Consider the following 17,022-nt stretch of genomic DNA (forward strand, 5'->3'; position numbering starts at 1 on the left):
GGATTTCTCGAATAAGTGGTTAATCACCTAATGATGGCGGTTTTACGGACGAAACTCTAAGAGCTGAAACGAAACGAAACGAAACTGCTGGAATTGTGAAGAAACTATTTCCCTTGCTGAATGAAATTGGCGTCAGTCTTTAAACCCTCAAAGTTTCCTCCTAGTTTTACAATGCGGCTCAGAATGGCATTCTGAGCCCCGCAACTCCAAAGAGAAATACACATGGTTTAATAGTCAATTCTCGTATATTTACAAACTCTAATAAACTGGAATGTTACATGGTTTACCCCAAATACTTCTTGAGTAAAAACATTAAACTGTAAAAGTAGTGGAAAAAACTACACAAGCAAAATGTCCATCTATTGGTCTCCTTAGCTAGTAATATTGATTTTCTACTAATTTATTTCAAATTAAATTAAGCATCTATTTGCAGTTGATTTGGACTGACAATCGTCTCTAAATAAATAAATAAATTACGTTCTCACTTAAGTAAATGTGCACATCGATAACATTAAACTAAAACCTCGTCAGCCTTTTGCCGCTCCTTAACTAAGAAAATCTAACAAATCGCTTTTACTCAACTGATTATTGTTACTGCTACTAGCAGGGGAAGGTTGAGGCATCAAAGGAACATGCGAACTGCCTTTCATTTGATTCATCGGACTTTTCGTACTGTTTCCTTTGGAAGGCAGCAGATTATCCAAAGCCGACCAATCCTGGTGATTCTGCGGCTTTGCTAAGGTGTTTTGCGTGCCCCCCCATGGGCTTAGAGGAGCTGGATTTCCGTTGAAGCTTGTGTTGAAACTTGCCATTCCCAGATACGGACTAGAATTGATATTTCCACCAGTTGTTTGGCTGAAAGCTGGCGACATGCTGTTATTGTTAGGCTGGAAGCTACCAGCAAAATCGCTCAATAAACTCGCAGTTAAGTCCTTGGGCTGGCTTCTAGGAGGGCTGGTGATTCTTTGGGGCTCAATCGCCCCCTGATTTCCCATCAATTTCACACTTTCCTGCTGCCTGGTCATTGCCCGCTTCTGCTCCATACTCAACTTGGGTTCTGTTGCACTTTCACTGCCATTCCGCAAGTCCAAATCACTGAAAGCTTCATCAAGCTCCACTGGTTTTGCAATGGATACGGAAGCCATCGAGGACTTCAACAACTTTTGTTCATCTTTTACCGAATTCAACTGCTGCAGTTTAGTGCGATGCTCGCTTTCGACAGCTTGGAACATTTCCTTCACTAGCGATGTGATCGCCCCAAATTGCGCCAAACTCAAGCCGTTTTCTATGCAAAGCGGGATCAAAAATGGCAATATTCTGGTCGCCAGAATTTCCTTGCTGATTCCCAGCTTTTTATGGTTCATTGCGATCTTGTAGATGCCCAAAATGCCCATTAGGACTGCGGGTTCTCTGGAGGGAATCTGGGGCAAAAAGGGCAGGATCTCGTCCACTACTAGCCACTTGTCCAGATGCTCCAGCAGCTTTCCGACACATAAAAGGCAATTCACGCGCACACTTAACGTTGAGGTGCTGAGGCACAGCTTTTTAATTCTAGGCAGCAGACTGTTCTTCACATTGGCATGATCCAACAATCCCGCAAATGTTGGCAGCACCGACAAGCACAATTCGTGGATTTGTGGCGAATCCGAATCCAAGCCGCGATACAACATAGGGAGAACATGTTGCTGCACATCCTCAGCAGGAGTGAGCTTCAATAGAAGCTGCATTTGCTGCAGCATTATCAGGAGAATCTGCGCAAACAAACCGATGCAATTAGAATCAGCGCAAAAGGCAACGGAACTGCAAAAGCTACCTGAATGGGGTCGATGAGTTTCATCAGAGGTTTCAAGTGCGGAAGCACATGCTCCGTATACTCCTCCTTTGAGCAGCTCTTTGCAATGTCAAAGATGCTGGGGAGAATGAAAGGCACCATGGTGGGCTGCCCTAAATCTCTAACCAAGCAGGCCAAAACCCTTTGGAGTTTAACCCGATGGGGAAGCTGCGAAAGAGCGTCTGGCAGCCCTTTGTAGAACTGGGATTTTTGCAAATTGTCCCACTGGAGCAGCGAGTCCAGGTAAGTGAGGGTTTTCACGCCCACATCGTCGAAGTAAGGAATCTAGAACAAGAAAGTAGACGCTTTAATGGAAATGATGTTTTAAAAATACCTTGATAAACTGGTGGGCATCCGGTCGTATCTCCGGAGTAACATTGAGAAGGAGTTTAACAAACTCTCTCAGCTCCTCTGGGATGGCTTGCAGTTTCGCAGTGCTCAAAATCTTCAGTTGTTGGGCCCGCAATTTGAACTGCTGCAAATCCCTAACGGGAGACAGACATTGTTTCCCAGGGGAATGTAAGGCGTAGACCAACATTCCTTAAATCAATGTTTAGTAGTGAATCAGGTGGATTATTTGGATGTTGTGGTTTACCTAAGGAAAACATGTCGCTGGCAGTAGAATGGCTTTGCCTCAAAACGCACTCAGGCGCCAAATAATTCAAGCTAGGCTGACAAACAATGGGAACAGTAGGAGAATAGTCTTCGAAAGGAAAATTAGTCGCTTGGTTCGGAGGATTGATGTTATGCACGCAAAAGTCCAAGCCGAAAAGCTTCCAAACCCCCGAAGCGTTTATGACAATACTCTCCGGAGTCATGTTTTTGTGCAGCAGCTTGACATCGTTGTGCAAAAACTGCAGGCCTTCAGATATCTGCAGCAGCCCATACTTGATCTCTATATCAAAGAACTTGTAGTCGGACATGTTGGCTGGTTGGGGCATGTTGGTCGTTTCACCCAAAATGTTTGCCAGACTCGCAAAAACCGGCTCAGTGGCAAACGCGATGCTATCCCTGCTTTCTTCGAGCGGATGCTGCACTGTTAATACTTGTGGGTGTCGGATTTTCGTCAATTGCTGCACTCCGTGCTTTAAGCTCTCCAGCACCAATTCTCGATCGTTTTTGTTAAATTTCTCCAGCTGCCGCTTTTCGAATACAAAGATTGATGCATCCTGCTTGGTTGATCGCTTCGTGCCTTTGTAGATTTTCCATAGAAGGCCTGAAAATAAGCCAAAGATATATTATTGACTTATGTTGTTAGTCGTTCATTGCATGTACATTCAAGAATAGGATGCTTGATCAATTTCCAAGTCTCCCAAATGGATCAACCTTGAAAACAGCCAGAAAAGGCAGGAACTAAGTAAATTGCACTTACCAGGACCAGCGGAAGCAATGTGGGCTGAGGACTCATATTCCCTGGTTACGGGATTACCTGGCAACACTCCTGATAATTGCGACACTGTCTGGCTTACCGAGCTGCTCACCTGGTACAAATACTTGTTAAACTTGTCCATTATTTCTCTTTAATGGAAAGTGTCCAGAAAGTTTGTTGTTGTGGTCAGAGGTTGTGATGTCAAACCAAAACAAACGTCACTGGCGTTTTGACACTAAATTCTACTGTCTTCGTCGGCCTTACAATGCTAAGAGAGCGCGATACATTGGGAAAATTTTGAGGTTTTAAGTGATTTAGTTAGGGGTGGGGTGGAAATTGAGTAAAAATTAGTTAGTGGAAACTGTTCTGGGCTCTGTGCTCTAATTAATACAAAATTTTTGAAACCAGGATACTTTTCCAAAATCAGAAAACAACTCTATATTTAACCTTTGCCTTGATTTATAACCTCGATTTATGATAAAGCCTCGAGTTCTCTGCTTAAAAACGGAGTAATTTCCACTGGAGATTTTCTAATTTTATGGATGATTTAATTGAATTGTGTTGACGTTAATTGTTATTTATGGGGATTTTCCATTAGGCATGCCTTGAGCTGGAGCGTCCCAGCCTGCGCGGCTGCTTTCAAACAGTTAAACTTCCGGCCCCATGTCAATCTGCTTTACTGTCTATCTCAGGTTTAATAATAGAAAATTTCAATTTTCCTAGAAATTTCCAGGAGGGGGGCCTTGTGTATTAACCAAGCAGTTAAAAGCTCGACAGAGTCGCATGTTTTTTTGCTAGTTGGCGATAAAGTCACGGAAAATATTGGAAAAATCTCCACATTGACTCACGCAGTACTTCCGATAAAATGGCCCTCGTCGCTCTCTCTCGCCGCGCCGTCGTTTCTTTCCAAAGCCCATTCTCAGGTCAGTGCTCGCGTTTGCACTTTGGTTTTGCTACTTCAGTTTTAAGGAATTTCTGCTCGAAAATGGCCCTTCCAAAGGTTTTCTTCGACATGACCGCCGACGGTCAGCCCCAGGGACGGATTGTTATCGAGGTGAGTGGAGCACGTGCAGATTTTCCGCGATTTTTACTCGTTTTTACAATCACATTCGGCCAACCACCATGCTTAGTGCAAGTCACCGGCTGCCCACAGTGGAAAGGTGCCTCAAAGGCAACTTCCGACTGCTTTTTCCTCGTTATCGGCGTCAAATCCTCCTAAGCTTGGTGGTTTGGACATTCAGCCGGCAAAAATCCGGTCAGCTAGTTACGCTTCAATGGATCCCACCTATGATTCATATGAGGAACCGGTGTTCTTTCAAGGCTGCCCCTAACCTTATATGGAATTTTCCGCGATTATTGTATGATTTTTTTTACAGCTCCGTCCCGATGTGGTGCCCAAAACCGCTGAGAACTTCCGCGCCCTTTGTACTGGCGAAAAGGGGTTCGGCTACAAGGGCTCCACTTTCCACCGAGTCATCCCCAACTTCATGTGCCAAGGGGGCGACTTCACCGCCCACAATGGCACCGGCGGGAAGTCCATCTACGGCAACAAGTTCGAGGATGAGAACTTCACCCTGAAGCACACTGGACCTGGAGTGATGTCCATGGCTAATGCCGGTCCTGATACCAATGGATCCCAGTTCTTCATCACCACAGTTAAAACGTCCTGGTTAGACAATAGGTAAGGCTCAAACGCCGTGGTTAAGCCATTGGAACCTTGACTAATTGATGTTTTGTCCCCAGGCATGTGGTGTTTGGTTCAGTGGTGGAAGGCATGGATGTAGTGAAGAAAATCGAGGCCATGGGCTCCCAGTCAGGCAAAGCCAACAAGAAAATCGTTGTTGCTGACTGCGGCCAATTGTAAATGTCCAATTTGTATACCGTGAAAGGATGCACCTATTGAGTACCTTTCCACTTTTCAAGTTCAAGTAACACCGACTTTAACCATTCAGTTTACCGAAATAATCTCTAGATCTAATTAGGTGCATAGTAACAAGGATTTTCCGTTAGTTTAACATCAGTCAATGTGATCTGATTGACGCTGTTTGCGTTTTTATTCTAGTGATAAACGTTTGCATTTAATTTTTTTTACCATTGGTTCGCGTCAAGGTGTTAATAAATACAACATTAAATTAACCGACTTGTTCAACGATCCTTCTAGCGCAGCTAGCTCCTTGTCCTGGTTCTCCTTCATCGATTAGGCAAACAGTTGCTTGATTTATTAATTCAATGCTCGCGTGCTCAAAAAATTCATTAGACTCAACCGCAAAGCGCTTTAGGCGACAAATTCGATATAAAACGCTGACTATTTTATGAAACATTTATTAACATTCAAGATAAAGATGTAACATAGATAAACAAATCATATGTACATCAAGGTAGGTACGGTTAAAAACACTGATTGTTTGGTGAAATAGGTTGCTCTTTTTAAACATTTAATAAGTAGATAGTAACACGTAATATTCTCTAAAAATACAACATCCAGATATACTTTAATTATTCAATATCCAAGAAAATATACATCGTTTAGAATTGCAGCTTTTGACGTTCAATTTTACAATACAAGATCTTACTTTTCTATTGCCAGTGTATTGGCAAATATGCGTCCAATTCACCTGCAAACAAGAAATGTTGACTAATACATTTGCGTAATACACTAGAATAGCTCCTCTTGTATTCTACCTATACAGAGTGTCCCGTAAGCACATGATCAAAAGGATACTGCGATATTCTTTGATAATGATTAGTATCGTTATATATATGATGAATAACTTTTATTAACAACAAATGTCTGGCTCTGCTATTGTTGGTCAAAGTTCTTAAAAAAAATGCCTTTTGTGAAATATCGGGAGAATAGTACGATGTATTTCAGTGAAACTAGCTGTGAATTTGTTTTTATGTGAAACTCATATTTTGATGAAACAATCGAGTTCAGCCGTTTTGGACAAGTGGTAAATTCTTGAGTGTCGTGGTACAAAGACTACCAGAACTTTTTCTTTGGTGGACGGAACCAACTAATTTTTTTTGGTTGATGCACTAATAATTTATTCACAATTTTGGGCGCTTTGTTAAATCTTGTCGCAAGCATAGTTTTTGCGAAAAAAAATTGTTTTCTTGCCACTTAACAATGTTAACATTAACTGCGCATATCGTGATACGAGGTATAAAATAATTGTTAATCAATCTCACAAATTTGTTTTGATTGACCTTTTCTAATGAAGAAGCGACCGACATGGTCAAGGTATTAGGGTTTTGCGAAGACAACTTGCGTGAAAGCGTACGCGTTTACCCGGCGCATATTTGCAGTTAACGTTCAACATTGTTGTGGCAGGAAAAGAGACATTTTTTTTTGGGCAAAAACTGAATGCTACAAGACTTTACAAAGAGCAGACAATTGTGAATAAATTATTAGTGCATCAACCAAAAAAAAAATGAGTTGATTCCGTCCACCAAATAAAAAGTTCTGGTAGTTTTTGTACCACGACACTCAAGAATTCACCACTTGTCCAAAACGGCTAACTCGATTGTTTCATCAAAATATGAGTCTTACATAAGAAGAAATTCACAGCGAGTTTCACCAAAATACATCGAATCATTCTCCGGATTTTTCAAAAAAGATAATTTTTTTGGAGAATTTTGACCATCAATTGCAGAGGAGTCCGACGTTTTGTGTTAATAAAAGTTATGTCAGATCGTCTTATTTTGATCCAAACAATATAGCAGTACCCTTTTGATCATGTGCTTACGGGACACCCTGTATATTGACTAAAATACTATCTCTATAAATACGGGGGATTGTCTATTATACAGTCACTAATAAAACATGGTCCAAATATAAATTCTGACTGAAAATTCGTCTAAACAGTTTACTTCGACCTGCGAAGTTGATTATAAAATCACCATAATTACTGTACAAATATTCAAAACTAAACAAACAAATACAATTTTAAATATTCACTAATATGGATTGTTACAGGGTGTCGCATCGTATAAGTAAATCGTTTTCTACACTGCAGCACCCTGTACATTATGAAACAGCTCCATTTGATTTCCTGATGTTTCTACCACAAACCCGGTCCTGACTTAATAAAGTTGGATTCAGGTTCGGTAGCAAAATTTTACTGTTTGAATTTCTACCCTTTATAGTTTGTTTTGTGCGAATGTGGTTTAAAATGGTGAAACCGCCAGTCTTTGAGAACTAACCCAAACTCCAACAGATTGATTAGGTTTTTTTTAAAACTATTTAGTCCAATCTACAAAATAATTTCTATGTATTTTACACATCAGTTTCTCAGCTCTTAGCTTAACACCCTGTATAATCTCCGATATGAAAAGCAAATTTACATTTTTTAATTTACACAAAATTTCAATCAAGCCTAATGAGCGCTTTGTATGATTTACATGAAAATAACTCAAAACTGCTCGATTTAGCTGGATACATTTCGGGCTGAGTGAAGAAAAATGCGTTTTCGTTTATGGATATGCGTCAAAGATTGTTTTCAATTGCATACTGGAGTGATGAATCAACGTTTGATGTTGTATGAGCGGAACAAGAAAAAGTAGCAAGAGTTCATGTTAGAAAGAAACGAAAATCCGCCAAGAAGGCTTTGATCTCTTTCTGACGCACTGCTCTGTTCCACTCAGTCACAAAAGACGCTTAATTCAGTTATCAGACCAAACGCGAGTCTGGAGTAATATTCGGACTGGGTTGTACAGTGGAAGCAAGTCGAGATTTACGATGTTCATATTTCACAGTCTTGGATAAAACCTGGATTAGGATAAGCTGGATTTCAGTGCCGAAACCAGAAAGTTGTCCTAGTTTCTAGTAAATTACGTATTTCAACATTTGCTTTGGTTTCCGTTAGTATTTGGGGCAATGGTGAGCTTCAGTGAGGAATGGTGCGAGATAATCCAGATTTACTCAATGGCACTTTCATACAGCTATTTATTTTAATTTTTTTTAAATGTATGAGCTTTCGCGGTGAAGAAGTGTTGGTTGTAAAACTGAAAGCCAGGAGAATATAAATTAAGATTAAAAAATAACATGAAATGCTATGGAAAAAGACATAATTGAAGTGGAAATAGCTACAAGACAAAGCGGAATTAACGTTTGTTGTGTCAAGTCTTGGGTAGTGGATTGAATGCAAAAACCCTTCCAAACTAGTTGATTTCGCAGATGATGTTGTTGGATCAACACAACTTCGATAGTCAGTTACAGGAAAAGTCCAATTTTACCTGAACTTTTAGAAAAAAAATAATTTGTGTGTATAAGGTTTCGCCAATATTTCGACTATAATTTAGCCATCATCAGGACGCTAGAAGAAATAGGCTATCGCCAGAATATCGCCTGTCAAATTGAATCTTAATTTGTTTCTGGGTACAAACCACCATCTAGACACTGTTCACTTCCAGAGGGCTGATGATTGCTAAAATAAAGCCGAAAAGTTGGCCCAGGACAGTTTTTTCTCTGTTCTGAGTTCTCTGAGTTTATTAAGGCCTTCGACTGAGTCAGATATTTAACGCCACGAAAATCTGGACTGTCTGCCCATTCTAAGTAAAATCAGCATTTAAGGAACTTTATTAAAACCTGCATGAGCGCGACAAGGAAAATCTGCAAGTGTGCATATTAGAAAGAGATGAAAATCGACAAGGAGGTCCTTGCCTCTCTTTCTAATACATGCAAACTTCTGAGGAAATCAATCTAACGGTCCCATTTCACAAATTTCCAACTCACACGAGCGCTCGGCCTTAAGTCGTTCCTTTTCCAAGTCGTCATCCGCATCGTGTTGTTAGCAAAACGTAAAACTTCCAGTTACTTAACGAAAAGATCCTTGAGGGTGGCGCAAATGGACGAATCGCACTGATCTGAGTCGTCTTCGCCCTTGGAGAACCAATTCGCTCTATTAGCGACGCTCAGCACTCTATTAGCAGCCCCCATCACGCGCTCAGTTAATTTGCTGCCCTTAATAGGCGAAGGGGCTTCTTTGGGGCCTGGAGAATCTGGAGAGGATTTCTTGAGGAATCCTTCTATGGCAGTGCCTAGAGCCTGTGCGTCCACTAAGGAGCCGCTTCTTTCGTCCCAGAGGACTTTGGCTGGTTCCTTCCGCACAACCTTCTTGCTCAGGTTCTCCAAGAGCAACGTCTTCTCGTTTAAGCGCCCGGTTCTGGGTTGGTGTCTATTGGCGAACCAATTTGAAGGGGTTTGTGGTTGAGGCTTGGTGCCGGTGTCCAGTTTTCTAATCGGCAATGAATTCTCCAACTTCTGCAGCACTGATACATCAAAGCTATTGGATCTGCAGCTTTTCAGCTGGGGGCGTTTGCCCTTTGTTCTAGCTGTCCTCAGTTGCGTTGGAAGAGTCGGGCTCTGCACTTCCCTCTCCCACTGATTGATTTCCATAGCGGACGTGGAAAGAGAAGACAAAATAGATATCAGATCAGTATTAGTGCAAACAATGCCGGACTTAATCTTACTTGCGCTTGGTAGGGGCGGCAGTTCTGAAGCTCTGCGCTTAGTCGAGCTTGGAATAGGAGGAAGCGTGGTTCCAATGAAATCCGAAAATCTTCGTCCGGAATTTGTATATCGTTGCGCACTGCCAGACGCCTCGTCCAATGGCTGGACTTCGCACAGTTTTTCGCTGCTCGTGTTCCACACTTTCATTCGTACTTTCCTCGCCTGTACAATGTCGTCCATTATATCCAGCTGTAGATTATGGACGCTGCCACGCGACTCAGTCGATGGGGGGCATGCAATGGATTCCCTACGATTCGGTAAGATCCGGGGCGGAAAACTTGTGGGGAAAGCGGCTACCGATTCTCGGCGATTTCTTCCACCTCCGAAAAATGCAGGGGGAACTTTGGAGATGGTGACCACTGAATGTCGCCGCCCTCCAGGAGATACTTGAGGAGCCTGCGACAGCGTTGCCAGGAACTCGGCTTGCCGGGGGCCTGGGGAGGCGTCCCCCCGATCAGAAAGTCTTCGGATTTGGCTCGCGGTTATTCCGCTACATTGGGGAGTTGGAAGGGAGTGCTTTCTAATGTCGCGCGCATATGGGGAGAGCAGGTAGGGGTTCATGGTGGGCGATCCATCCTCGGAACTGTGCTGGGAGCTGCTGGTTTTCTGGGCCTCTTCTTCATTTTCCTGATCTTCGATTACGATCTGCGGCTCTGAGGTTTGCGACTGCAGGCGGGCCACTGATGATCTACGCATGCTTGGGCGGCTGAAATCGAAGGGAAATGTTATAAGTGCTGCGATCTTTTCTGGTGCTAGAAACACATAAAAAATAGAGAAAAACGAACAGTTCAAAAGAGTAGACGAATTACAAACAGGAAGCACTGAAAAATACAAAATTAAAATATCTTCAAAAAAACGAAAAATTACGTTCAACAATCGCTCCGCTTTCGGCTCTCCATTAAAATTATGGAAAAACTGCTATATTTCATCTCTTTTCTATAAACAATAAACATACATTTTGCTTTGTTGTTTCACATTGTATTTTGCTCTCGTATTTGCTTGAGAACGGAAAATAACTTATTTTTTTTTGCAAAAAGAGGCACATTTACTGATTAGAAAAATTAAAACCGTTGTATTATCCGAGAAAACTACTGCAAGATTTAGCATTTGATACTTTCCAGATAAAAATCAAACCGAGCAAATGGTTTTTTTGCCAGTAAAAATTATATTTCAGTTTTAGATTCAGTGGGCAACAAAAAAGGTCTTTGGGATGATTTGACAAAAAGCACAGTATTTGAATAAAAAAATTAAATCTCTGTTGTATTGTCCGGAAAAACTACCGCAAGATTGGATATTTTGCAGAAAAAAAAACATGCACGCCTATGGCTACAATGGAACCTATGGAACCAATCATTTTGCCGTCTTATGCGGAAATGCGCAGCTTTTTTTCAAAATATAGAAACCGTTGCATTGTCCGGGAAAATTTTCGTCATATTTAGCATTTGATACTTTCCAGATAAAAATACTACCAATGGTTTTTATGCAACTAAAAATAATTTTTGAATGCTTCTTTCAGTTGGCAACCAAAATGCCTTTTAAAGTTTTTCTGCTGAAATGTACAACTTCTTACTTCAAAAATAAATATTGAAATCTTTATCATTTGATACTTTGAACGTGGCCAACGTTTCCGCTATTTTTAAGCCCCAAGCAGACTTGAAAATATTGGCCCAAGAAAAACAGTGTTTTTCAGTGTCCAGTGAAAGCCTTGAAGCAAAACACCTCAGAAAATGCAATGCAAACTTTGAATGAAACAACTACTTAAAAGTCGAAAATTGGATTTCCAGGCCTAGAAGCAAATTATTTAAATACACATTTATGTCTATTTTCCTTCTTATGTTTGTTCATCAAGCTTCGAAATTAGGCCTACATATGTGGCTTCTTTTGCACCGTTGAAGTTATCTCTTCCCGAACAATAAAGCCAAACAGAGGCCCATTTAATGGCCCATTGTTGTGCAACAAGACACTGGCCTCATTAATTACTTTGCGAGTTGGCTTGAGAAAACGAATTTTCTGGTAATATCGCGAAAGGTAGCGAAGAGCGAGCTGGATGATTTAAATTATGGATCCTCTGGATAAATTGTGTTTTATTTTAATTTAAAATGTTTGTATAAACTGCTGCGAGGCTGCGTTTCAGTCGGCAATTTTATTATTGGTAAACTTTTCGAATCTTCATCAGACCCGTAATATACCTCGTTGTTTCTCATTTTCATTTGCCAAAGTGTCATTAAGTTGCCAGAATTTCGTGTTTTAGCCAGTTTATCAGCTTTCAGCTGGAATATTCCCGTTGAAAGCTGACGCAGCTTTTAGTCGCTCTTAGCACAAAGCAACTATTTAGTTTCAGCATATAGCGTAGCGCGGTTCTCCCTTGATAATGGCCAACACTAAATTGCTATTTACAGAGCCTTTTAGCTGGGAAATTGGCAACGTGTTGACCGACATGATGTGAAAACCGTAAAATTCCGTTTTTCAACAAAGCAATTTTAAAATAAGAAATAAATAGTTCACAGACGAAACATCAAAGAAAACCCCTACGGGGCCCAACATAAAACCTAATTAAAAGTGCCATTACAACTGTAGAATTTCTCGCCAATGAGCTGAAACGCATTGGAAAGTGGGTGGAAATTAAACCGTCACATATGAGACGATTCAATAAGGTGATTAAAAATCGATTTTCCCGTTCAGGTCGCTTGGAGGAGGGGCCCAATCTCTTCCCTCGGGAGTATCGTTTTGTCGCCTGGTTTACCTACTCCCGGCAAATAATTTAAATATTCCAATGTATGCTCCATATCCAGGATATTGGCCGGTTGGTAACTCAGCTGGAAGTTAATCCTTTTACGGATGTATTAAATGCGATGCCGGTGTAATAGATGGTCAATGAATTCCGGAATATTCGCGGGATGAACAAGCAACCTTAATCGACAGGAAAATTGGAATTTAAAACGTTGATGGAGCAGCGTTTTTCAGGGAATTTCAAACGTTTTATGTTAATTGTTATAATTCATTCAGAAGTTCAAATTATTTCAACTCTTAAAGTAGATTATTCTCTAGTCACTTAAGTGGATTTTGAGGTCAAAATGTCTCTTTTAAACCAGATATTTTGAACTACTTTGCAGGTTCAAGCTCGAAATTTCAGTGGTAATTTTCCCAAACATGAACTTTAGACCGAATTTTTTTGAATTCTATTAAAAATAGTTTTGACTTTGGAAAAAACACTTCAATGTGGAAAACGCTTCGGAAATTCAGATTAGAAGATAGAATTTTGATTGAACCTTAACTAATTTAAATTGACCGTGTTTGTCTGAAAACGGTGTTTAGGTCTTGATACATTTACTCAGTTTTTCCATTAAACCTTACTGAAAGTCAAAAAATTAGTTTAAAGGGTAAATTTTTGTTATTGAAGCCGAATTTAATACTTACACATTTACAACATTTAGTCTGGATAAATTGCCCCAACTTGGCCATCAAAGTATCCAATTTATGCTGAAGATCTAACTTTGCCTTTGAAAGGTAAACTTTTGTGTTTGAAGCCCAAATTTCTATTTAATATAGGTATTTGTCGCTAAACATTGAAATTGAACATTTTTTTATTGAAAACGATGGTTTAAGGATATTTATTTATATTTTTTGCTGGATTTTGTATGGAATATCGATATTTTATCTATGAAGCCGAAAAATTGCACTGAAAGACGAAATTTGGAGCCACAAATTTCAACGTTTTATGTTGAAAAGGACTGCTTAACTACGTAATAACGTTCCATTTTAGGTAAAACCATTGAAAGCGGAGATTTGGAATATGAAGCCGGGTTTTTACATTTAATATTGATATTTCATCTTAAACATTGGAAATGAACTTCTGAATCTGATTAATTTCACTTTATTCTACATTTAAAGTCCTACTTCTTCGATAAGCTTGGGAGGTTCTCATTGAAAGTCGCCAGTTTAACTCGCATCTTTGGGTTAAAAATCCAAAAGAGTTAATGTTGAATTGGATAAGTTGTTACTCTAAACTTATTAGTTAAAAACTATTTTTGTTACCTTTCAGGTGAAAATTCCATTTTGTCATTTAACGATACCCTTTTTAGTTTAAACTCAGGATTTGCGTTTAATACCAAAACTTATTTTATTTTAAGTCTGAAAACTGATTTTTTTTTGGGGGAAGCGAACGAAAATCGACTCAATTTGACAATCCAATTTTGGTATTCATGATGCAACTCTGCGTCTGATGTCAATTTTTTGTATTTTAGACCCAACAAAATATGTACAACTTTGGATTTTTTTCGTTTAAAGCCATGTCTTGAGTTGGATTAAATCTGTTCAGTTGGGGGTCTAAACCTGTAACTTTGCGGCAAAACAATATTTTTGGCCTTGGAAATTAAATTTTCAATTGAACGTCTTCATTTAAAAATAATGTTTTGAGTCTGATTAAATTTACTTCAGAATATATCCAAAACACGAACTTTGCGCGAAACGTCGAATTTTGCCATTCAAAAACCCAAGATTGAGTCCAAAGTCGCATTTTTGGATTTAACATCGAAACATCAGATTCAACATTTGAATATTTGTATTGTTTTTGTGAAAATCTAATTTTCTACAACGAAAAACTCTCAAGAACTTTGAAATTTGATAGTTCTTCGAATCATGTCTTCCTCTGGCGCCTAAAGCCTTTGTACAAAAAAAGTTAATTTTGGTACTGAAACTAAAAATTGACAGTTTTAAGCAGAAATTTTCCCTTTTAGTTGTATGTGTTGTATTTTTAGTATAATGTTTTCCCATGAAAACAATGTTTTGAGACTGATTAAATTAACATGATCTTACGTTCAAAGTACAAACTTTCCGTAAAGCACCCAAAGACTCATTTTTTGAGTCTAAAGGAGCAATTTAGATTTAAGGTCAAAACCTCAGGTTTAACTTGAAAAAACAAAGTTGAAATTGACCGAATTTTACGTTTAAAAGTTTAATTTTAAGCAGCAAAAGAGACCTTAAATTTTTGTTTAAATTGATATTTCAGGCCTGATCGAAAACGACTAAATATTATATTTAACTTTCCAACTCTACGTTAAAAATCCAGTACATTTTCTTATCCAAAAAGGACATTTTGAATGAAGTTTTCCACTTAAAATTAAAATTGAACGTTTTTACCGATAAATGTCGAAAAACCTAAAAATACAAAGTTGTTTCGTTAAACCTTCAAAACCAAACGGTTTTGAAAAAAAAAGGAATTTAATGTCTAAAGTATTAAACATTGTAAAAAAAATTAAACTCGCGTTTTCGAGTGCAGCTTGAAAAAATGCTTATAATGAACCCAAACGAGTTTATTTTGATTTTAAATTGCCTTTACAAGTCTAAACTTCGAATTTAAACGAAATAAATCTTCTTTGGATTTAATTCTGGAAGTTATTGGAAGCAGCGACTAAAATTTCTAAGTCGAAATTTGTCTTTAAACGGCGGAGCCTGCGGTTGAACTGGAAGTTACGTGTTTAAAGCAATTACGTCTTAAGTCCAATTGTACACTTGAAGAAATCGAAAAAAATTTGCGGCTGAAACCGAAATTTAGTGCTACAACACAGAATTGTCTGTTTAAAATTAAATTTCTTCCAGCTACTAAAGTTCACGGTTTGAGTCAACAAAAAAGTTCCAAGCATGCATTTAAAGCCAAGTTAAATTTACAATTCAAAAGTTTCAAAACTTGGGAATGAAACTGAGAAAATCTATAATTATTCAAACATTGCACGAATACCGAATATATTTGTCCCACGTGCCCAATATTTGTATTGATATTGGTCGGGAAATTTTGCCGAATTCTCCCTATTGAGTAATTGGTTCGAAAGTTTGCTGAAAAAGGCAAAAAACTCCGTCAAATCAACTCGATATTTGCCCAAGACAAAGTCGTAAACTGGAACTTTTTCTGATTACGCTGGGAAATTAAGGCACTTCCACTCAGCTTCTGTCCTTTAACATTTTTCTTGGCTTTAATAGGACAGACATGTGAAAAATTTTAAAATCCAACAGCGAGAAGGAGCAAGATATCAAGAAGTGGAGGAATTATGAACCTCGAAAGATTTAATTTAGTTCTGTTAGCAAAACGCTCCTTCAAGCAAATTCAAGCACTTAAGTGGATTTTGAGGTCAAAATGTCTTTTTTAAACTGGATATTTTGCGCAAACATGAACTTCAAACCAACATTTTTTGCATTCTTTCAAAATAGTTTGAACTTTGGAAAAAAACTTCAATGTCGAAAATGCATCGGAAATTATCGTTTGCAGACTCAGAAAAATCCACTGTTTGAAAATTGAAAATTGTCTTTGAAGGGTTAATGTTTGAGATTGATGCCGGATTTTGTATTTAATGTAGATATTTTACGTTAAACATTTAGTCTGGATAAATTGCCCCAACTTGACCATCAAAGTATGAAATTTATGCCGAAGATCTAACGTTGTCTTTGAAATGTAAACTTTTGAGTTTGAAGCCCAAATTTGTATTTAATGTAGGTATTTGACGATAAAAATTGGAATTGAATATTTTTCATTGAAAACGATGGTTTCAGTCTGTATAAATAGTGCTGAAAGACGAAATTTAGAACATCAAATTTGAGCGTTTCCTGTTATATACATAATAACGTTCCATTTTAGGTAAAACCATTGAAAGCGGAGATTTGGAATATGAAGCCGGATTTTTACATTTAATATTTACATTTCATCTTAAACATTGGAATTGAATGGTTTTATTTGAAAGCGGTGTCCTGAATTCGATAAATTTGACTTTGTTCTACGTTTAAAGTTCTACTTCTTCGATAAGCTTCGAAAATTCTCATTGAAAGTCGCCACTTGAAGTCGCATCTTTGGGTTAAAAATCCAAAAGTTAATGTTGAATTGGATAAGTTGTTACTCTAAACTTATTAGTTAAAAACGATTTTTGTTACCTTTTAGGTGAAAATTCCATTTTGCTATTTAACGATACCCTTTTTAGTTTACTTTGTGTTTAATACCAAAACTTATTTTATTTTTAGTCTGAAAAAAAACGACTTACTTTCACAATCCAATTTTGGCATTCAAGGATGCAACTCTGAGTCTGAAGTCAATTTTTTGTATTGTGGACCGAAAAAACTTCGGATGAACATTGTTTCGTTTAATGTCGTCTTGAGTTGCATTAAATCTATTCAGTTTGGCGTCTAAACCTTTAACTTTGCGGTAAAAAAAATATTTTTGGTATTAGAAATTAAAATTAATTCCTGGGTTTCAGTCATTTATTGTCTTTATTTATCAATTAAAATACGTTTCGGTGTATTTTTCCACCATCATCAGTTTTTCTAAAA

The 17,022-nt window shown here is 38.5% G+C and overlaps 3 protein-coding genes across 3 annotated transcripts in view; 1 reads left to right on the top strand and 2 right to left on the bottom strand.

The window, feature by feature from the left end:
• Positions 1-226: 226 nt before the first annotated feature.
• Positions 227-3,735, bottom strand: LOC109533164 (SCY1-like protein 2). The gene is made up of 5 exons (XM_048663794.1): positions 3,204-3,735; positions 2,427-3,047; positions 2,166-2,371; positions 1,814-2,116; positions 227-1,751 (listed from the first exon to the last, which is right to left on the bottom strand). Exons 1-5 carry the CDS (start codon positions 3,340-3,342, stop codon positions 546-548), a joined length of 2,475 nt encoding a protein of 824 aa, XP_048519751.1. The 5' UTR covers positions 3,343-3,735; the 3' UTR covers positions 227-545.
• A 77-nt stretch (positions 3,736-3,812) lies between these two features.
• Positions 3,813-5,336, top strand: LOC109533165 (peptidyl-prolyl cis-trans isomerase). The gene is made up of 3 exons (XM_019898416.1): positions 3,813-4,254; positions 4,577-4,881; positions 4,944-5,336. The coding sequence occupies exons 1-3, from the start codon at positions 4,066-4,068 to the stop codon at positions 5,062-5,064; spliced, it is 615 nt and encodes a 204-aa protein (XP_019753975.1). The 5' UTR covers positions 3,813-4,065; the 3' UTR covers positions 5,065-5,336.
• A 1,458-nt stretch (positions 5,337-6,794) lies between these two features.
• LOC109533166 overlaps positions 6,795-17,022 on the bottom strand; it is a gene marked incomplete in the record, with an annotated part of 23,629 nt that continues 13,401 nt past the window's right edge. Inside the window, 1 exon segment of the mRNA XM_019898417.2 lies at positions 6,795-10,417. Within this exon segment, the coding sequence (XP_019753976.1) occupies positions 9,013-10,417 (1,405 nt within the window).

Source organism: Dendroctonus ponderosae, unplaced genomic scaffold (assembly GCF_020466585.1).
Source record: "Dendroctonus ponderosae isolate FM_Combo_2020 unplaced genomic scaffold, Dpon_F_20191213v2 Dpon_F_20191213_1, whole genome shotgun sequence".
NCBI lineage: Eukaryota > Metazoa > Arthropoda > Insecta > Coleoptera > Curculionidae > Dendroctonus > Dendroctonus ponderosae.